Source organism: Triturus cristatus, chromosome 4_2 (genome assembly GCF_964204655.1).
Source record: "Triturus cristatus chromosome 4_2, aTriCri1.1, whole genome shotgun sequence".
Lineage (NCBI taxonomy): Eukaryota > Metazoa > Chordata > Amphibia > Caudata > Salamandridae > Triturus > Triturus cristatus.
In genome coordinates, this window is record NC_140586.1 from 509,482,344 (window position 1) to 509,505,106 (window position 22,763).

At 39.8% G+C, this 22,763-nt stretch overlaps 1 protein-coding gene across 1 annotated transcript in view; it reads right to left on the reverse strand.

The window, feature by feature from the left end:
* Positions 1 to 22,763, reverse strand: part of LOC146834634 (vitellogenin-A2-like) — a 68,081-nt gene that overhangs the window by 13,079 nt on the left and 32,239 nt on the right. The window contains exons 16-27 of the mRNA XM_085602101.1: positions 21,619 to 21,738; positions 21,338 to 21,527; positions 21,099 to 21,192; positions 14,515 to 14,700; positions 11,519 to 11,666; positions 9,559 to 9,784; positions 9,245 to 9,417; positions 7,412 to 7,981; positions 7,150 to 7,200; positions 4,320 to 4,418; positions 3,833 to 4,045; positions 3,584 to 3,726 (exon numbers count right to left, since the gene is read on the reverse strand). Coding sequence (XP_085458227.1) covers positions 3,584 to 3,726; positions 3,833 to 4,045; positions 4,320 to 4,418; positions 7,150 to 7,200; positions 7,412 to 7,981; positions 9,245 to 9,417; positions 9,559 to 9,784; positions 11,519 to 11,666; positions 14,515 to 14,700; positions 21,099 to 21,192; positions 21,338 to 21,527; positions 21,619 to 21,738 — 2,213 coding nt within the window. The remainder of the gene's footprint in view (positions 1 to 3,583; positions 3,727 to 3,832; positions 4,046 to 4,319; positions 4,419 to 7,149; positions 7,201 to 7,411; positions 7,982 to 9,244; positions 9,418 to 9,558; positions 9,785 to 11,518; positions 11,667 to 14,514; positions 14,701 to 21,098; positions 21,193 to 21,337; positions 21,528 to 21,618; positions 21,739 to 22,763) is intronic.

Consider the following 22,763-nt stretch of genomic DNA (forward strand, 5'->3'; position numbering starts at 1 on the left):
CCATATTAAGGTTCTTGTAAGTCTTCTTTTCTGTAAATTGAATGACTGAGTTAGCAGCACCGGGCCTATTCGCAAAGGCATTTTGTTATGTTATGTTATTATTTTTAAAGCACTTGATAAGTCATACAGCATCTTGTCCCACCATGTGACCAATTATTATGTTGAGAAAAGCCACGTTTTCAAGGCATTACTGAAGGTTAATGGGTTGTGCAAGGTTTTACTGTGAGAAGGAAACTCATGCCAGGCCTTTGAAGCTCCCAGCACAAAGCCCCTGCCACCCCAGGAACTGATCTGGAATCTGAACTCTGTCACCACATTGGCAGATGGACCTGCCTGTTATGTACCAGTTAAAGATTTTTCTAAGAAAGGCTGGTCAGTAGTCGTGCAGCACTTTGAATGTGATGCAAAGTGCTTTAAACACATCCTCTGTCTGACCGGAAGCCAGTGCAGATCTCTGAAAAATCTAGAGATAGACTGATATTTGGGAATTTTAAACAGGAGCCAAGATGCAGCATTTTGCAGTAACTGCAAATTATTATTGGCAGATTGATGGGTGTTGCGAAATAGTCCCTTACAATAGTGGATCTTTGGCATCACTAAAGCAGTGACAGCTAGTTTCTGCAATTGGGCAGGAATAGATGGTAAAATCTTCTTCAGCAGCCTGAGCGTACACAACCCTGCTGACGTGCAGAGTTGGGAGGAGAGCAAAGCTGAGCCACCAGGATGAAGACCAGAGAGATGGTTTTGCCCCAATGATCCAGACACGGACAGCTTGCGTACATTAGTTGAATCTTCGGTTGTAACCCGAAGCACCTGGGTTAGAGAGACGATGATTTGTGTATTGTCAGCATATGACGAGAAACAAAATATCAAAAGATCTGATGAGCTCTGCCAGAGGAGTAACATATACATCAAAAAGCATCAGGCTAAGAGATGATGCTTGTGGAGATCCACAAGGAAGAAAGTACATAGGTGATGTAAAACCACCTAGGTTGACCACTTGTTCTCACTTACTGAGAAAGGAACTCAGAAGTTCCCAGGCTACTCCAGATGTCCCTATCTTCCCCTAAAAGATCCATCAGCAGCCCATGATTCACTGTATCAAAGGCTGCTGATAGATCAAGCAGGACAAGAGCAGCTTTTCCTTCTTGGTCCCGGGTAATCCGAATTTCTTTGGTGGCTTTGATAAGAGCTGTTTCTGTGCCGTGTCCCGACAGCTATTCTATTGTATGTGTGTGACTAGTTGCATATTCACCACTTTCTCAATATGTTTTGCTGGAAGGAGAGGCGAGAAATTGGAAGATAGGTGTTTGTGGCCAGGGGATCAAGAGATGGCTTTTTTATGAGAGGCAGAACTGAGGCTTTCTTTCAACAGGTGGGAAAAATAACTGTAGCAGACATCTGCTGAAAAATAGCGGTTAACGTGGTGCTATAGTTGCTGCTGCTCGGACAGTCTCTTTGGGAAGACAAGGGTCACATGGCATTCCCGACTTTGATCCTTTGATCAGCTTTGCAATTTCTTCCCTAGAAGGAGAGATAAAGTTGTCAAGCTCAGTGAGTGTGACTTGATGATTATGGTTAATAGTATCAGGAGTCGTTGCTGCTCTAAGAGTTTTAAAATTACTAAAGAAATCCTCCACTTTAAAGCAGAAGGAATCTGCCATTGCAATACAGAAGGACTGCGAGCAATCCTTGAGAGAGTTGGTGTTTGGAGTGGTTGGCTTTTTTTTATAGTCAAAAACATTTATTTAGATGAGTTACTGGCTTCTTCAATCTTTGCTGTGAACTGAATAGTTTTTTTCTTTACTGATTTGGGTCTTGTAAACAGCTAAGCATCTTTTATAGTTTACTTTTTCCAGTTCACTACAGGCAGAACGCTATCTTTTTTTTCCTGTTTTCTACAGTTCTGCTTGAGGTTCCTGAGATCCTCAGAGAACCAGGGGGGCGATAAGTCATTCCTTTTCACCCAGGTTTTTTTACTGGTGCCAATGCTTGAGACACCCCATCAACCCTTTGAGATATACCGAAAGCTGACACGGTGGATAGCAGAGAAGTACTTTCTGGATCAGCAGATGCCTCCAAAAAGAAATTGAAATCCTTTAAGACTAATAAGTCGTTATGCAGCGCATCGGTTTCCAAGAGAATACATACTTCTTGGGCAAAGCTCACCCATGGCCCTGGGGGCCGATAGATAAGAGTACCTTTTGGGATTTGAGTTGTAGATATTGCATTGAAAAAAGGCATCGCTTCGCAGATAGAAGTCATTAATGGGGAACACCAAACTCTTAAGTCGGAGTGGTATATTATTGCAAAAGTGCCACCCCGTATCCCTGAGCGGTCTGCTCTAAGGAGCGAGAAACCATGAGAAATAGAGGATTTCTGGACTAGAGTCGATATCCGCCCAAGTTTCTGTTATAAAAATAAGTTGTGACACAAAAGTGTTGATAAACAGATTAATTTCAAGGCTATGCTTTATTAAGGACCATGCATTGATAGGGGGTCAAGGTAAACCTGTATTTGTGGCGTATCAGTGCAGATTGTGGAATCAGATATTATCTTAGAACAGGAGCCTACAATGCCAGACTGAAAACCGCAAGTAGCACAGGTGATGGCAGCCCTGTCAGAAAGACCTAAGAGGTCAGTCCGTTCACATGTTGAGTTCTTACCCGTTTGGCCTATCACCCACAGTGCTGTACGTGCATAGCAGAGTCTAGGACTCTGTTCTGGGTTGTGAACAGCATTTTGGAGAAGGCAAGTAGTGCCTCTGTAGAACTTTTTTATCTACTCCTACATGACTTTGAGAATTGATATTAAAAAATCCAAAATGGGAATAATGCCAGTAAAATGGGAATGGGAATATGCATATAAAGTTATTACAAATTGAAAGGTGTGAGTACTTTTTGCACTTACACTAACACGAAGTTGAACGTTTTGGGGCCCATTTACAAAGATATGTAATAGTACGTGAAAGAGTATTCCGCTAGTACTACTTTCTGTAGCCATACATGCTTTTGTGAGCTGGACCCTGCAAGCATAGCATGCATTCTAGCACTTATCAATGAGCAATGCCGTTTCTTAACACTCACAACACTGATAAATAATCAAGACACATACAATTATCAATTAGGAAACACTTTTTACAGCATCTACGAAGCAATATGTGCATCCAGGATGTAAATCCTAGTCTAGAAGGAAGCCCGCCGCAAATGGAAAAGAGGACGGCTGGCTATTTCACCTGATCTGCTATTGGCCAGCCTTAAACGATTATAGAAAGTGGTTTCTAAACCGTGTACTTAGGAAAATGGGTTAAAAAACTTGCACAAACAAATGATCATAAAAAACTGCAAATAATGGACAAGTACCTTTAGACAATACATGGAAACAAATCTTTTTAAGGAACACTTTTTTAGACTGACATTGATTCTTAGTTTCTTTACATACGGACTATGCAATTCTCGTTATAATTAAATTACCTTCCTTCTCTTTAAGTAACAACTATTTATGTATTTCTTTTTTGTCCTGTACTATATGTACTGTGCACGTGAAAGAATCAAAAAATGCACCAATAATGATGAACAATTACCATTTTCCAGCCGATTTCAGTTTCGATGGGATTCTTGGCCATTCCACCTTCAGCCTCAGGCCCGGTTGACTGCCAAAGTGACCAGTTTGAGCCTTTGCAGAAATTTTGTAGTCCTGGCAATTCTGACCCCATTTCAGAGAAGCCTAGATCATAATGTAAAATACACCATTACAACAGATCGTATAGAAGAGGAGATTTTAAAATTGTATGTTTTTGTGTTTCTTCCATGAATATCCACGGTTGCCTCACCTGTGCTTCATGAGAGTTGACAACAATTGCATTTACACAAGCACGCCATCTGCTGGAGCTGGCGATTTCCACTGCATAGGCCTGGATCTGGGGCTTGGAGTTGTGGTAGTCGGCGTACACGATCACCTGGTATCCTTGTTTCTTGTTGTCATTTCTCACAGCTTGAGCAGTAACTGCCAGCACCGGGGGCTTGTTGTCTCCCATAAATGCAGGCTACAGCCAGGAGAGACAGTGACAAAAAGGAAATATGAAGGTAATCTGTTAAAGACACAATTGTATTAGACCAATCTGATATATAATTCATAGAGGTTTGAATGCTAACAAATTTATGATCCTAAAAGTAACCGCATTCACTTAATAATTAATATACGTTTACAATTATCCAGGCAGCAGGGGAATCCTTCAAGAATAGAAAAGCATAAAAGCGGCACATTCAATCACACATGTAAAAATGTAATCCTGTTTTCAAGTAACAGGGTGGACTTACCCTCTGAGATCTCCTGTCCTTAGACCCATGGCTGCTGCTTGAAGAGCTGGAGCTGGACTGCGAGGAAGATCTGTGGCCAGACGCTCTCTTATTGGAATTCTATTTTTTCAAAAATAACAATAAAACTTCGATGGCTCCACAATGTGACTTACTTTAAAGGTTGTTTCATTTTATTAAACTTCAGTGGCGTATTTTCTAAGGGATGCAGAGCTACATTATTCCAAAAAATAAACATATATTTTAGGAAATTGATAAACGTTATGCTTACCTTTTGTTAACATACTCTCATATAGGACGTACTGTTATTTTGCAAAATGTCTGGGAACCCTCAGCCATTGAACTTTACTGCATATATTGTTTTAGTCATTGAGTGGGGCCTGGGTGTATCTCACAAGAAAGGTTTGGAGGACGGTGGGGGCATGATGGCTACCAGGCTATTTAGTTTCTCCTGCCCATGAATTCCATTCTTCCATTACCTGTCAGGAGTAGGATAAAGGGAGGTAGTGGCCAGGTGCACTGGGGGTGGTGGGTATGAAGGTGAGGTTTTTAATGGGCGCTGTGCACCTATATTGTCACCTAAAGACAAATAACTTTCAGTAAGCACAAACTTAACTTCCATTTGGAAACGTGGCCTACGCCACAAGACAATACTCAAAAATATGTGTTACTGTGTGAAACGAATCAACCAAACAACAATACTGTTAAAGAAATGATTAGCCAAATGGCCAACAAGACTCATGTTAGCACTTGGCCTGGGTGAAGATTTACAATTATGTAGCTTTTTTGTCACTCAGTGGAAGGTGGGGATGAAGGTCTTATACTACAACAGCACCACATTTCAAACTAGCAGTAAGCCTCTATGAAAACATGTTTTTTGCAGGAAAGTAGAACATCTGAGAGTGGGATAGGGCGATGTGGCTATGAGACAATGTGCTCATAGCTTCTGGAGTTGACAAATGTTGAGTTCTGTTCACAAACAAATCAAGCACATATTCTGCAAAACAGAGGTCGGCAGACACAATGAACCACTTGCACAGTTTTTGAAGCTATTTTATTCTGGTCTCGCCTTAAGGAGACTCAATCCTTACAAAACCAGCTTTATGGGGCATTCTATAACCACTGCAGTCTTCCACAGTCCTCTTAGCAGCATACCAATTAACTTGGATCTCCAAAACTAATCTGCAACATCCTCTATTACTGGACATTCTCAATGCACTTGGATGTCAGACTCTCCAGAGGTGCATCTCTTCAGCAGACACACTGTAGTTCACATCAAGGGAAGTTTTAAATCTCTTCATGCATTAGGTGAACAAACTGACTGCATTAGTTCTTCATATCTGCTCTTAAATCTGCTCAAATTCATCTGGTAGGCAGGCCTGTTTTATTTTAGCATAGTGGGAAGAGATGTATTATTTTTCACTCTGTCTCAGCTGATAATCAAGTGAAAGAATTGCTAGTGAATTTTATCCTAGTGCTGCCTAGGGGCCGCGGGGGGAACTCGCGAAAAGCCTTTTGGCCATAAACTCACGCTTACAGCCGAAAAGACCTACATTTACCCCTCCCAGGAATCAGTAGTGGCTCGTGGTGGAGTGCTGCGGGGGAGGAGCAGGGGGGTAGTAAACTATGGCATACTGCCGAACAGAGGTAAGTAAACAAATAAATAAATAAAACAAATGTCATTGCGTGCGCTGCATTGATGAATGCGATGCAGCGCGCGCAACGAAATTCGTTTTATATCTTTATTTGTTTACTTACCTCCGTTGGGCCATGTTTCGTAGTTTACTACCCCCATCCTACTTCACCTGTGCCCTGCCCCATCGCCCCGCAGCACTCCCACCACGAGCTGCTACTGCCAGGAATTAAGAAGGGGAATCCTAGCAGGCAAACATTGCTTTACCACTGTGGACTTTTGCACCCAGAAAAATGCACAGTAGTCATTCCCACAGAAGAGTGTGGAAGATACAAGGCATAATTAGAAATTCATTTTGTGAATGCCCAAAAACATGAATGCTCAAGGGCATTTAACAGCTTCAAGCCAACCTTTCCCACCCCTTGAAAATTTGGAGGAGTTTTGTAGGCTTATGTAGATGGCAAGGGGGAAGGAATCACCTCCAAACTACATACATGCCAACAGACTCAGGCAGGGGTCTCCCGATTTTGTAAGCCAAAAATTACTTTATTTTAGCTGTCTCACAACTAAAATTCCTTTTGCTTGTATGTATGTAGATTCGGAAAATAATGCCCCCGATTTTCTTTTCCAAATCTCCCTCTTTCCTGTTTCAGAATGTTGGCATGCATTTCTCCAAGTGTAGAATTTTTTTCCTAATGGAAAAAAAAACTAAATTAAAAATTAGCCACTATTTCCCCTGTCCTTAAGTCTACACTACGTAGACTTACGCTTTGCAGTAAATGGATGTCAGGGAATATGTCAAATGACATTCCCAGTAGTATGCATGGCTGTCTGCGCATAGAGAAGCTTTCCAGTGAGAATGTTAGTGAACTCCCAAAACTACCACTTATGCACCCGTTCTTAAGAGTACATTTACGGGTGTGGATTTACTAAATTATTTGTAAATTGTCCCAGAGTATTGTGGAGTCTCCCTATTGAAACGCTCTCCAGTGCTACCTCACACTGTGGCACTTGCTTGTGCAGCTATAGCCCTGGTGAGTGATTCATCTCCTCCACTTGACATTGGCAGCTTGCACTCTCATTATGCCATTGGGGTAAGTGAAGGTAAGCCAAAGACATTAATCAGTGCATCCGTCAAAGCTGACTTGAGATCCCATATTTTAGTTCATTAATTCAAATTCACTATAAATTAATACTTACTCGCTGTCTGTTTGTTGGATTGAAACGAAGCTGATAAATCTCAGGAGTTGACTGCATAAAAAAGTAAAATATAATGTTGAAGAGACAAAGTTAGAACTGTTTGAGGTATAGTTAATAAATATAACAACAACACCATAACGTATGAAGGCTACATTTCCCCCCATATTGTAGCATTAGAAAGGTTTCCTTAAGTTAACATAGTTAACAACAGAACTTTATTTCACAATAAAACTCAAAGGTGCTGTGCTAACATTGAATTTACCCATTTCCTCGAGGATTCACTGCTGCTGCTGCTGCTGCTGCTGCTGCTGCTGCTGCTGCTGCTGCTGCTTGCGCTGCTAATGCTCCATTGTTTTTTACGGTCCTGTTGGTGATGTTGTTGGCTTCCACGACGAGTACTCTTAGGGCTTGCTCTAACTCTTCTTGTTTGACTGCTGCTGCTACTGCTGCTGCTGCTGCTGCTGCTGCTACTACTGCTGCTACTGCTGCTGTTGTTCCTGCTCTTTCTACTGCTGCCACTGCTGCTACTACTGCTGCTGCTGGCAATGCGATGTTGGTTCTTCTTTGAACTTGTGTCTTTGTTGTTTTGTTGCTGGCTACTGCTTGACAGGCTGCTTGAATGGTGGTGGCCATGGTGCTGTCTCTTTCCTGAAGCATGAGATGAGGACGATGAGGAAGATGATGAGGATGAAGAGCTAGATGAGCTAGATGAGCTAGATGAACTGGATGAGCGTCTGCTCTTTCCACGTCTTAAGATTTCTGCAACATTTGGTGTATCGTCTTTGGGTAGTTTGGTGCTTCTGTGCTTCTTATGTCTTTTACTTACGCTAACCTACAAAAAAAATGTCAATATGAGCTTAAGACTTGGTGCCAATCAATAATCTAGTTTGGTTCACAAAATTATGTTGATTCCATCCACCTTGATTTTCAAATGTCAACCAAATAATATTTTATATGATCAAAATTATAATCATTTAATGGATATTCTGTAAATTACACATATTTAATGTGCACAAACTTTCTGTAAAAATAAATAGCAATGAAAAAGTGTAAGAAAAAAACTCGAGTAGAGTACCTAAAAATAAACACCATATTTTCTGACGTTGATGGTTAAAACATCATTTAAAAGATATGTGGTTATTTTTTGGAGATTGGAAGGGGTGCCAGCTGGCATTACACGTTACACATACATGCAATGAAATAGGTTAAGTGGGCTCTGTTGCCTATTTTGCATTGAACTGTGCGATACAGTAAAGTCTTGTGTTGTACTTAATGTGACTGAGCACTTCAGAGTGCACCTTGGTGTAAAGGAAGAAGAAGAATATTCACGCGGTATCTAAAGAGTGGTAAAAAAAAAAAATACCTCAAGCAAGTAGGTGGGGCTTTTGACTATGTCTGAAAGCAAAGACTAAAGGGATTTTACAGCTGCGAAAAAAAAGGTATTTGACCCCAAAAATGTTTGGTTGTAAAAAAAACTATTTACAGAGGCTGGAACGGTGAAAAATGAAGGTGGTCAGTGTTGCACCTATTTCAAAGTTCCAATGCTTTACCTTCAAATAAACAAAACATTCAGACTCCAAACTAGTCTTCTATACCCGCTCTTTCATACAAATGCCAGTAGAAACAATTTTATTTCTCCAATCAAAGTTGGCACACATATTTCTTTTCAAAATCAGGGACATGAAAGGCGTATCCTAACTTGGTGAGATTTAGAAATTTGACATTGAAGATGAATAGTGTACTTTTACAAATTTAATTACTAAAACTACTTCCATGGTCCTGCAGTACGTGTCTGTAAAAGGTTACCTCGATCAGGTTTTGTATAACGTGTGTCTAAGAGGTCAGGAATTATGACATATTGTCAGAGTTTCTCAAAAGGATACATTTACAGAGAATAAAAGTGAATGGAAAATCCCAATAAGGAGAAATCACGGGTTCCACTAGGAATCTGGCATGGATCCGACCCCTTAGATCACAACAGATCTAGATAAACGTGTGCATGACTGTTCATAGAATCAAATAACGGAGCTAGTAAATTAAAAATGGCATACTTGAATACTGAAAATCTATTTATAGAGGTGTAAGACATATATACCTTATATTCTTCATCAATTCCCAGAATCTTCTTTAGCTTCATTTGGACTGCTGACTCTTCAAGTTCTTCACCCTCATTTTCCTCCATAGCTACCATTGTGATTATTTTTGAAGCTGCCTTTGGACCAGCCTGTATCTCCAACAACAACTTTTCAATAGCTGCATCAGTATGTGCTGCAAAGAGCACAAAGGAATGTGTTATAGAATGCTCTGCTCTGCTCTGTGTTTATTGACTATTATTTCATTCCATACTTTCCATTTCACGGTTTCAACGAGCATAAATGAACACAATTTCTAGTTTAAAAACATTCTTACCTGGTTCTATCACTATTTTTGCTTCATGTTCTCCAACTACTTTGTAGAGAGGTGCGTTATTGAGGAAAGCTGCATTTTGGGACTTGGTTTCAAGGCAGACTTGGAAACCAAAGTTTTTGGCCTTGGCACAAGAGCGATGGGCGGTTGAACTCATTGTTGCAGTGTGGTGAATTCCTTCATCTGCAGAGTATGCGTACTTCTTGGACATCAGTTCAGAAGACATATCCTGCATCCATAGAACAGAAAGTAACACTTGCTTTAGCTGTTGTTTATTCATAGTAGTGCGATCAACCCAATACCTCAGTTGACAAGCCTTACTACATTGCTATAGTTACTCATTTTCCTTGAAATACTCTATAAACCTCAAAATATGAACAAATACAATTTTGATAATTCAATGTAGTTACCCAAAATGTATTTTCCTCCCTTGCCTATTCCTTTGACAAATGTGCCTTGTTTACGACAACTCTTACAAAAACTAAACTTGGATTTCTTCAGGCCCTGACCTTTGCCATCCTCCTGCATCCCCATCTCTCTCTTGGATCTTTGACCCTCCCTGTCCTCCTCCTTCTTCCCTTTTCCCTGCCTACCTCTCTTACCTACTAGCTTCTTTACCACTTTTCCATCTTCAGTGCTAGCTCCCCACAATTTCTACCTATCTTCTTCCACTTTTACTCATATCAGCCTTCTCTTTTCTTCATCTTACCCTCCTTATTCACTCCCACTTCTGACTCTTCCTCTTTACCCTTAACCCAGCTGCAAACCTTTACTGCCTTCATACCCTGCGTTTCATAGGTTACCTTCAATGTTAATCCAAGTCTGACCTGAGAAAAGTTTGTATAAAATGTCTATCATTTTAAATATTCAGAATCTAATATTGGTTTCAGATTATGTGCTGTTTCAAATCCTGCATAAATGGCTGTTAATTGTATTACTTGCCAGCACCGTCTTCAAAGTTAATTTCAATGTAAGTGCACTGTTGACTTTCTGGTTGAATGGCGATAGATAAAAGTGTAAAGAAATATATTTAATAATAGAAATTGAAATTCAGTCACAATTTGTTAAATATTACCTCCTAATAAAAGTAATGTGTGTGCGCACAAAGACATTGACATATGTGCACATGGATACACGACTGTAAAAGTGGAGCGACAAAAAGCAAGCTGGCTTATATCTGGCAGTGAACAGCAGAATATGCTATATATTATTTACTCCTGATAAGGTACAAATGATTTGCATTTTCGGTCAATAAGAGTTACCTAAATGTATTTTAATATTCATTTCACTCTCTCCACTATCTTGTTAATTTCATAATTTTGAATTATAGCAAATTCTAAACAGTTTTCTTTTTATCTAGATGTAAAAGTTGGCATTATCGCCGGATTGCATATACAGTTTTGTCTTAGCATTTGTTGGTGGTGTAGATTGTATTAGGTAAAAAGATTTGTTCCGGCAGTATTTTCTATCTGTAAATTGCACAGTGTTTGATGCTCAGCCCATATTGCATCTCATAATGTGTTTATCATTACCACAGTAGTGTTTCATTAAATTAAATTTTTCACAATTGATGAAAATCCACTAGTATGCACAGTATTTAAAGCCATCAAATTAAAATGCCCTTAACATAAATCCTTTTACATAACATGGCCTATTACATGAAATGGCCAATAATGTTGACAGTCAAAAAGCAATAACAAATAACAGTTGACGTCAGATGACCCCAATGTTCTAAAAATGTCTTTATGTTGTTAGTTTTAGGAGTTCATTGTTTGTGTCTGTTGGAGGTTTTTGATTAAAATGTACTAGAAATGTTTGAAGCAAATCATCAGTGTCAATGGTTAGTGATGCCACTTTTTAATATCTTATCTTGTCAATGAAGGTTATACGGTCTATGATTCACTTCCACTACTGCTATATTTTAAATTACACCCCTGCTGTGAAAATATACAAGTCTACAAACCATCATGCTAGCAGCTTCTGCCGAGGACTTTCCTGTTGTCTCAAAATGTTTCTTAAGAATGTTTTGCACAGCTCCTTGTGGCAAAAGAGGGGTCTTCTTGGCTGCATCCTGGTCTTCTACATTCCTTGTGACAGCAAACACCTGAGCCCTGAAAACACAAAGATGAAATACTTTTAAGATGTCAGGTAGGGTCGTAGAACATAAGGTTTGCTAGCTTAAAACTCTCACTTTTTTCAGATAATCACAGTCTAAACAAAGTATTTGCTATTGTTATCTTTCTTGGAAAAGTATCAAATGGAGTGCAATAAAAGTAGGTGTAATGTAAACTCTCAGTAATTTAGCTTGAGGCCTTTTCGAAGGCCAGTGTACAGGCTTGTGCAGTAAGCCAAAGAGAAGAGGTGTCCTGTTGGAGTTAGTGTAATTCTTTAAGGAACAAGGCAAAGAGAGAGGATTTCACAAAGGCTGAGAAGGTGGTGAGCAATATGAAACAGACAAAAGGCGATGGGAGGCTCCTTGCAAAAAGTCCCTAACTAGCATCCAGAAATAATGCCTGCCTGTTTTCTTGGATATGGCCTTGTTTCAAGACTATCGTTCATCACCAAACCCCACAAAAGGTGATGGACAGAATGCTTGCAATTTGTTTAAACCACTGACAAACACTTGGGGTAGCATTCCAACCCATTGTTCTTTTGCTCACGGTGCCACTTCAGTTTGGACCCAGCCATATGCAAATCAGTCTGGATTCTGTTCCTCATGGGATCAGTTCAACCCGAACTGCCAAGCCAGGTCCTCCCTGAACTGGAACACAAGCAACCGCGGACCAGTTTTGCCCTAGTTCTGGGCTCATCAGCCAAGCACAGCTTAGTTTCAAGTGACAAAGTGAGCATGGGACCCAAGTCTGGACATACCCATGCAACTTAGGTGGAGTTCATAACACACACAAAATGTGATGTGAGGCTGCTTGCAATAAGTCTAACTACTGGAAATTGCTCTGAGTAGCACTCCAACCCATTGTTTTTTTGCTCATCATGCCTCCTCAGTTTGGACACAGCCCTATGCAAATCTGCCTTGACCCTGTTCCTCATGGGAACAGTCCAGCCTGAACTGCCAAGCCAGGTCCACCCTGAACCAGAACACAAGCAACCCAGGACCAGTTTTGCCCTAGTTATCGTCTTATCAGCCGGGTACAGCTTGGTTCCAGTGACAAAATGAGCATGGGACCCACTTCTGGGTATACCCATGTCACTTGGGGGGTACATAAAACACACAAAAGGTGATGTGAGGCTGTTTGCAATAGGTCTAGCCTCTAGCAATTGCTTGGGGTAGCACTCCAACCCATTGTGCTTTTGCTCACCATGCCTTCTCATTTTGGACACAGCCCTATGCAAATTAGTCTTGACCTTGTTCCTCAGGGGATCAGTCCAGCCTGAACTGCCAAGCCAGGTCCACCCTGAACCAGAACACAAGCAACCCAGGACCAGTTTTGCCCTAGTTATCGTCTCATCAGCCGGGTACAGCTTGGTTCCAGTGACAAAATGAGCATGGGACCCACTTCTGGGTATACCCATGTCACTAGGGGGCTACATAAAACACACAAAAGGTGATGTGAAGCTGTTTGCAATAGGTCTAGCCTCTAGCAATTGCTTGGGGTAGCACTCCAACCCATTGTGCTTTTGCTCACCATGCCTTCTCATTTTGTACACAGCCCTATGCAAATTAGTCTTGACCTTGTTCCTCAGGGGATCAGTCCAGCCTGAACTGCCAAGCCAGGTCCTCACTCAACCAGAACACAAGAAACCCAGGACCAGTTTCACCCTAGTTATCAGCTCATCAGCCGGGTCCAGCTTGGTTCCAGTGGCAGTGAGCATGGAACCCACATATGGGTATACCCATGCCGCTTAATGTAGTACATGAACCACACACCTAAGTGGCATGAGTATGCCCAGACATGGTTCCCATGGTCACTTTTTCACTGGAATCAAGCTGTACCCGGCTCACTGTGTCACTGGAGCTAAGCTGTACCTGGCTGATAAACTCATAACTTGAGCAAAACTGGTCCTGAGTTGCTTGTTTTCTGGTTCATGGAGGACCTGGCTTGGCAGTTTGGGCTGGACTGTTCTCATAATGAGCAGGGTCAAGACTGATTTGCATTTGGCTGGGTTCAAACTAAGGTGGCATGGTGAGCAAAAGAGCAAGGGGTTTGGATGCTACCTCGAGTGATTGCCAATGGTTAGACAAATTACAAGCATGCCTCCCATCACCTTTTGTGTGTTTCATGTATCGCTCTAAGTGCTAAGGGTATCCCATGCTCACTGTGTCACTGGAACCAAGCTGTACCTGGCTGATGAGCCCATAACTAGGGCAAAACTGGGTTGCTTGCTTCCCAGTTTAGGGAGGGCCTGGAATGGCTGTTCGGGCTGGACTATTTCTATGAGGAGTATTGTCAAGACTGATTTGCATATCACTGGGTCCAAACTGAGGTGACATGGTGAGAAAAAAATCAGTGGGTTTGGATTCTACCCCTAGTGATTGCCAGTGGTTTAAACAAATTGCAAGCATTCCATCCATCACCTTTTGTGGGGTTCGGTGGTGAACGCTAGTCATGAAGCATAGCCATATCCAGGAAAACAGGAGGGCATTATTTCTGGATGCTAGTTAGGGACTGCAATTTGTTTTAAATAAGAAACCTTACTAAATGTATTATGTTGTTTAGTTTTCCACTGGGTGAGCTGCAGCAACAGGGGCACTATATTAGTTTATCAAACACTAATTCATGCCCCCAGAATCAGGCATCAGCTCTTGTACTTCGCATGGCCGTTCAAGAGGAATCAGTGATATGTCTCCTGCATATAGGTAACACCACATTGAAAATGGAGGCAAACAATGTGGATAGATAGTGGCCCTTTCCCAAAAATATTGACTATAGGCTTAAGTAACATTTTATGCATGGGAGTGAACCATCTACTAATTAAAATGATAGTGCAATGTATACCTACCTTGTAAGTAACAGTTCATTCTCCTGTTGGCATGGCATTGTTTCAACCTTGATGTTGTTTGCTTTCATGTCGACCTTAGCTGTGAATTTCAATGGTAGACTTGCACGTAGTTTGGCGTGCAACTCAATTCCAGCCTGGATAAGGTGGGTGTTGATTCCCATTGTAGCAACTGTGTGCATGGACAAGCTGAAAGAGAAACCAGATGCACATATAGAGCATGACTATCTTAGTTATCGGTTAATTCATTATATAATTTCATGGGCGTGATTAAAAACCATATGTGGCAGTATCACAGTTCAATGGTCCAAACCAAACCACCATGAAAAGAAAGTCTGTTCATGATGATGCATTTGTCAAAATCTACGCAATACACAGGTCTTTTAAGTCAGATGTGGCTTTAAATCACCATGTGCCAGAGCTCAATGCCAAAGTAGCAGAGCTTTATAATCACTTGGTCTCCTTGAACACAAAATAGGTGAGCCATTTTAACACTTTTCAAACAAAGCAGTGAAGGACGTCATACTGTTTATAGACCATTTAATGCAGGAGATAGCCCTTTTCAAAGTGACTAGAAATCTTGCTAGATAAGTAACTGGAGGATACACTGAGTTGCCAAGAATAATACAATTTGGTTAGGAATGGACTCTGGTACTAGAGCTCAGGTTATTCTCTCACAACAAACAACCAGCCACTAGATAACATTTCCTACCACAAAGACCACTATTGCACTGATTGCAAGGTATGAAAAAAGCAGTTTTTTTATTCAACGGTGGTCTATATGATATTTAGTATGTTTTCAAATCCTCTATAAGAAGATGTTACCGGTGTCACTGGTAGCTTTAAATGTAATAGATCATCAGTGATAAAGAGATAGAGCAAGAGAAGCAACACAACTTTAAATCAAAACAATTGAAAAGGGGCTTTTGTTAAATGATAACGTCCTAGTTGGAAAATGGATTAGACACATATAACATCCCTCCAACAGGTGATCGCTCACACAGAGCGGGGGACCATGCAAATTCTCACTAGCAACAATGATCCTCTCCAGGATATTACTGCACACCAAGGCCCCACAACCACATCCATCTCAGAAGCCTGATTTGTACGAAATACCCCTTATGCTGCACGTGCATTCTGAACTGTTTCTCCAGTGATGGGTCAGCACTTTGTAAATGTCTGCCAAGTAAAGTTCGAAGTTACGCTGAGGTTAAGTGGCTCCTCCCAGTACTAACTCCTTTTTGTTGGAGTTGCATTAAAGGGGACTGTTAGAGCCGCAAGTATCCATATACTGCATATTTTATGTCAGCCCTACGTTGGTGCATGCTAAAAAACATTGCAAAATGTGTTAGTAATAGCAAGCGATCCTCCCAATGTTATTTCTTCAAAGATGTTAGCTCAAGGAATGTGTTTCTATTCCGGTCAATGACTAAGGAAATATGACCAGCTTCTTGGCAGTTATCCTTTGGTATCACTCAGACTTAGTGGGATATTGTAAATGTGAGGAAAGAAAAAAAAAAGAAAAATATGAAAGCAATATTGCCCTCCTGCTAACTGAACCTGGTTATCCAGATTCTATCAAGATCATTATTTTTTCTAACTCATCATCCAGTCTACAACATTGTTAATAAGAGTTGCATGTTATCATTGAAGCTCTAGGCATATCACACATAGTAAATTGTCCTTCCTCTTGACAACAATCTAAGGGCCAAATCTACGACCCTTCTTTGTGGCTGCAAACGGGACATCCTTCCGTTTGCGACTGCTAAACAGGGTAATGGCATGTACAATGATCTTTTGCGAGTCACTGACTCGCTAAATAGCATTTGCGACTCCTGCTATTAGGAAGGGGCGTCCCTTCCTAATAGCGAATCACCATGCCATGTACAATTGTCTTGAGACCACATTTGCAGCCGCAAAACACTCGCAGTTCACCACCTACTTCAAGTAGGTGGTAAACCACTCACAAATGGGAAGGGGTCCCTAAGGGACCACTTATCCTTTGTATGTGAGAAAATATTTTTAAGAGCAGGCAGTGGTCCCAGGGACCGCTGCCTGCACTTAAATAAATGAAACTGAAACATTTCATTTTTCTTTTTTAAATGAATCCCGTTTTCCTTTAAGGAAAACGGGCTGCATTAAAAAAAAAATAATACTGCTTAATTTAAAAGCAGTCCCAGACATGGTGGTCTGCTGACCCCAGCAGGCCACCATCCCTGGGAGGGATCACTGACATAATATCGACTACAAAAATATAGACTTACAAAAATATCGATGCCAAAATATAGAATGCCAAAATATCGAAGTCCTATCTCCAAACAGGAAATTACAAAAATATCGAATCCAAAATATCGTTGTAAGTAATATAGTTAGTCAAAATATCGAATTTTTTAAATGTTTTAAAAGTAATGTTAAATAAATGAAATAATACATATAATTAACTGACACATACTTAAAAATACTTAAATAACAGTAAACTTAATGAATAATTAAAGTAAGTAAAAAAAAAAATTAATACATATATCTTAACGTGATATTAATTAAAAATATTCAATATTTTCTGTGTAGGATAGCGGGCGCGTAAAATTTACTATTACCACTCCAGTAAGTGCAATAGTAGGGAAAGCGTTGGATAGCGGGAGGGTAAAAATTACTATTCCCACTCCAGAGAATGCAACAGTAGGGAAAGCGTTGGATAGCGGGAGGGTAACATTTACTATTCCCACTCCAGTGAGTGCAACAGTAGGGAAAGCGTTGGATAGACGGAGGGTAATATTTACTATTCCCACTCCAGTGAGTGCAACAGTAGGGAAAGCGTTGGATAGCGTAGGGGTAAAAATTACTATTCCCACTCCAGAGAGTGCAACAGTAGGGAAAGCGTTGGATAGCGGGAGGGTAACATTTACTATTCCCACTCCAGTGAGTGCAACAGTAGGGAAAGCGTTGGATAGCGGGAGGGTAACATTTACTATTCCCACTCCAGTGAGTGCAACAGTAGGGAAAGCGTTGGATAGCGTAGGGGTAAAAATTACTATTCCCACTCCAGAGAGTGCAACAGTAGGGAAAGCGTTGGATAGCGGGAGGGTAACATTTACTATTCCCACTCCAGTGAGTGCAACAGTAGGGAAAGCGTTGGATAGCGTAGGGGTTAAAATGACTATTCCCACTCCAGAGAGTGCAACAGTAGGGAAAGCGTTGGATAGCGGGAGGGTAAAAATTACTATTCCCACTCCAGAGAGTGCAATAATAGGGAAAACATTGGATAGCGTAGGGGTAAAAATTACTATTCCCACTCCAGAGAGTGCAACAGTAGGGAAAGCGTTGGATAGCGGGAGGGTAACATTTACTATTCCCACTCCAGTGAGTGCAACAGTAGGGAAAGCGTTGGATAGCGTAGGGGTAAAAATTACTATTCACACTCCAGAGAGTGCAACAGTAGGGAAAACGTTGGATAGCGGGAGGGTAACATTTACTATTCCCACTCCAGTGAGTGCAACAGTAGGGAAAGCGTTGGATAGCGTAGGAGTAAAAATTACTATTCCCACTCCAGAGAGTGCAACAGTAGGGAAAGCGTTGGATAGCGGGAGGGTAAAAATTACTATTCCCACTCCAGTGAGTGCAACAGTAGGGAAAGCGTTGGATAGCGGGAGGGTAAAAATTACTATTCCCACTCCAGTGAGTGCAACAGTAGGGAAAGCGTTGGATAGCGGGAGGGTAAAAATTACTATTCACACTCCAGAGAGTGCAATAATAGGGAAAGCATTGGATAGCGTAGGGGTAAAAATTACTATTCCCACTCAAGTAAGTGCAATAGTAGAGAAAATAATAAATGTATTTTTATTTTTAAATTAATTAATTATTAATACAAAAACAAGTATTACCATTAATTACCAATCACACAAGAATTGATCATTTTTAAATACCAATACATTTTTGTTTAATTAATTAACAATGAATAATTAATTAACAAACAATTGTTTTTCAATAACAAACATTATTAAATGCAAATAATACCAATTAATAATTAATTTATAATATATTAATTAAGGATATACACAAATTATTTAAATAATTTTTTTTTCCCAATTATATTACTTCCCACCATATTCCCGTATAAACACAATACCCGCTACAAATATTAATTGAATACAATTAACATAATTATCAATTTACCTATTAATACTAATTAATTACCAATTAATACTAATTATTTACAAATTAATAATTAATCAACAAACAATTAATTTGCAATACCAATTAATAATTAACTAATAACAATTAAATTACTTCCCACCCTATTCCCCTATAAACCCACAACCCGCTACAGAAGTAAAATGCAAAATTAAATTAAAGATATATTAATTAACAATATACACAAATAAATTACATAATTATTTATTTACAATTATATTACTTGCCACCATATTCCCCTATAAACACACTGCCCGCTACAAATATTAAATGAATACAATTAACATAATTATCAATTAAACAATTAATACAAATTAATTACCAATTAATACTAATTATTTACCAATTAATAATTAATCAACAACCAATTAATTTGCAATACCAATTAATAATTAACTAATAACAATTAAATTACTTCCCACCCTATTCCCCTATAAACCCACAACCCGTTACAGAAATAAAACGCAAAATTAAATTAAAAATAATTAATAATTCCTATAAATTATTATTTAATAATATATAATTAAATTACTTCCCACCCTATTCCCCTATAAACCCACAACCCGCTACAGAAGTAAAATGCAAAATTAAATTAAAAATAATTAATAATTCCTATAAATTATTATTTAATGTACTATAATTAAATTACTTCCCACCCTACTCCCCTATAAACCCACAACCCGCTACGGAATTAAATTACAAAAAAATAAAAAAACATAAAATTCAATAATTTAAAAATATTCTAACATACATTCCAATATTAATACATACTTTTAACACATATACTAACACTTAAAACACTATAAAAAAATCGATATTTTTAACAACTATATTATTGCAATCGATATTTCTTACCTGTTTTTCGATATTCTTCACCACTATATTTTTGCAAGTCGATATTCTGTCCATTCGATATTAAAAACTCGATATTCTTGCTACTCGATATTTTTTTTTCGATATTATGTCTATTTACCCCCTGGGAGTGCTACCCATGCCTAATGGGGTCGCATATTGTGACAGCCTATTAATATTCATGAGGCATTCAATTTGCGACCCCATTAGGAATCGCTAACAGTGTCTGAGACACTGTTATACATCCCAATTTGTGAGTCGCAAATTGCGAGTCACAATTTGTGAGTCGCAAATTGGTGGGTCGTACATTTGGCCCTAAGACTTTTAAGCTGTCAGGCTCCACTTCACCACTTAACATTTTGAGTTCATGTATCATGTGTCTGAAATATGAATTCTATTTTCCACTCAATGAAGTAGAGGAGGTCCTCCAAACTCTTTGGTGTCTTGCAGCCAACAGGAAAAGAATCATACCCACCGGACATCAGAGAAGGGAAAATATGCATCTAACCATTACTCTTCAGTTGATGAGCAAATTAAGTTTGAGTTCATCTATGCCAAGTGGCCATGCCTCCACATCCACTGTACATCAAAATGGAACATGCAACACTCATTTGTATATAATAGTGTCAAAAAAATGACTTTTTGGTAACCTTTTTTTCTGCAACTCTCACTAAACAAGAAGCCCACGTACCTCCTTGATTTACGCACGGTGCCTCCAGATATTGCTGAATGTGGTAAAGGGACTGATCAGATTATAATATTCAAATTCTTTCACTAAAGAATGCCAAATATTCATATAGAGAAATGTAGCCTCTTCAGGGTGTTACATTTGTTTCAGCAGTCATCAGTCCCCACTCAAACACTGTGACTTTTTTCATGAATCCAGCACAAAAGGCTGCTCTTGATCTCCATGAAACTCAATTATCACTGTTGTTTGAGACTGAGACTGAGCACACCATTTTATGGCTGCATGCAATGGATGACACATAGTCGTCTGTAGAAGGGACTCTCTCATATCCTAGTCTTCCAAACACATTATTATTATATTTGTTTTGTTTCCCACAAGAAGTAAGCACCTCTCATCTGGTCTCTTTGACCTTCATCATTTCAACTTTTAGAGACCATATACCAGTTTAGCTATCACTTAGCCTTTATTCTGCCAGGCTCAAATCTAGAGGACTTTTGATAATCTGTAAACAATTCAACCATAATTCCAGACATCTAATTACTACACAACTACCCATTAGCAATGAAGGTCAAAGGTGATCTAGTGTCTACCAGAGATATGAGTGTATGAGATAGTAGACTTAAAATGACCTTATATTTTCACTCCTCAGCATTTTCCTGCACACTGTTAACCATGTTACCATCGAGCACTTAGATCAGCTTCATAATATCTAGGAACTGTGCCTAGAAAGATATTATACCTATTCCAGGCATTCTTCATTTTCTAGATTAGCATTAAGCCAAACGGTCTTGGCAATCTATTCAATAGTCTATAGAACTAAGCATATTAAACTAAATCAAAGAAGTGATTTTCTCACCTTGGAGCTACATCAGCATGGATTTGCAGATTAGACTCCAAAAGTTGTGCAATACTGAAATCCGATGATGGGGAGGGGGTCACCTTTACATCAGCTTTGAAAGACAAACATGAACATCAAAGTTAGAGAAGCAGCTCCAAAATGTAGATGTTGTTGCTAAATACTGTCCTAAACAAATTCAAGACTTTAGCTTTTCCATGATTTTAGATAGCAAACTATAGTCATGTGCAACTACTCACTGTTAACAGCAGCATTGGCCACAGCTGCAGAATATAAACTCCATTCCATAGGTAGACCGACACATGTGGGAACGATATGTCGGAGCTCAGCAGCAACCACTGGTTGGGCAAATTGCCCAACAACTCCATTAAGAAGTTTGTTGATAACAGTCCTCACCATGCTATGTCTTGCTGCTGGTTCATTGACAGCCTGTGAAGAAGTACACATGCAACAGAATGATCAAATCTAAAGTATTGGTTACCTTTACGAAACAGAAAAGTCAAAATGTGGCAAGTTTTACCTTGATTGCACTCTGGATAGATTCCTTGTTGATGTTAAGATAGGCTAGTTCCTGGCCAAAAACTTTAATGTTAGCAGAAATAAGTGGGACCTCAGAAGGCAATGCTTTCCAGCCCAGAAGCTGCAAAAGGTGAAAAATATAGCAATTACAAATGTATATATTTAAATGTTCACAGGACCTTTTCTTCGAAGAAGCAAGTGTTCTTTGTACAATATAGTGATCATGCTTGTACTCCACGCATTGGTAATCCAACCATTGTTCCATGCTCAAAGATAAAAATGGATGGCTTTATTAACCCCTTCCCCGCTCATGACGGAACCACTCCGTCATGAGCCACGGGTGCGCTGTGCTCATGACGGAGTGGTTCCGTCATGCTGCGGCCGTTGGCGGCCGCTCCGCCCACGCGGCGCTAATTCCCCGCCTGTGCGGGCGATTAGCGCAGTGGGCGGAGACGTGACGGAACCACTCCGTCATGAGCACAGCTCACCCGTGACTCGTGACTGAGTGGTTCCGTCACGAGCACAGCGCCACCGCAACTGCTCCCAAACCCCCCCAGCGCCGCGGCGGAATTCCTGCCGCGGCGAAGGGGTTAAAATAATAGGTCATAGTCTATTTTAGTATACTTCTTCCTTAGTCCGTATTATTTATCTAATAACCTTGAGCTTACTGGCATGATAACTAAGGTCAGTGCCTCCACTGCAAATACTGGCTTTAAGGAGCATGGCCTATGTAAGGCTGATCACAGATTACAATTTCATCTTGTTTGAACTATGAACATTTGCTTTTGTTTTCCCTTTTTTATTTCATTTAGATGAGAATAAACAAAAACACATATGTCATTATTTGTTAGTTAATCTATAACATGAATCAAAAGATCTAATTTAGGTAGGAATGCAATAATGCCTGGTATATGATTTGATTTCTGTGAAAATGACTTTAAGTTGAATTGGTTAGCGAAGAACAAGGGTAACTGAACGACCGGACTGGTGGCACTGTGCCACTTTTAAGAACTTGCTTTCATGCTCTGCGCTGATAAAGGGTGAGATTTTGTTCTCAATACATGTTGGATCTAAAATTCTAAACCTCTATATGTCTGAGGGCCTGATAATGATCAGAGTTCTCCCACTTTGCTGTGTAGCAATATG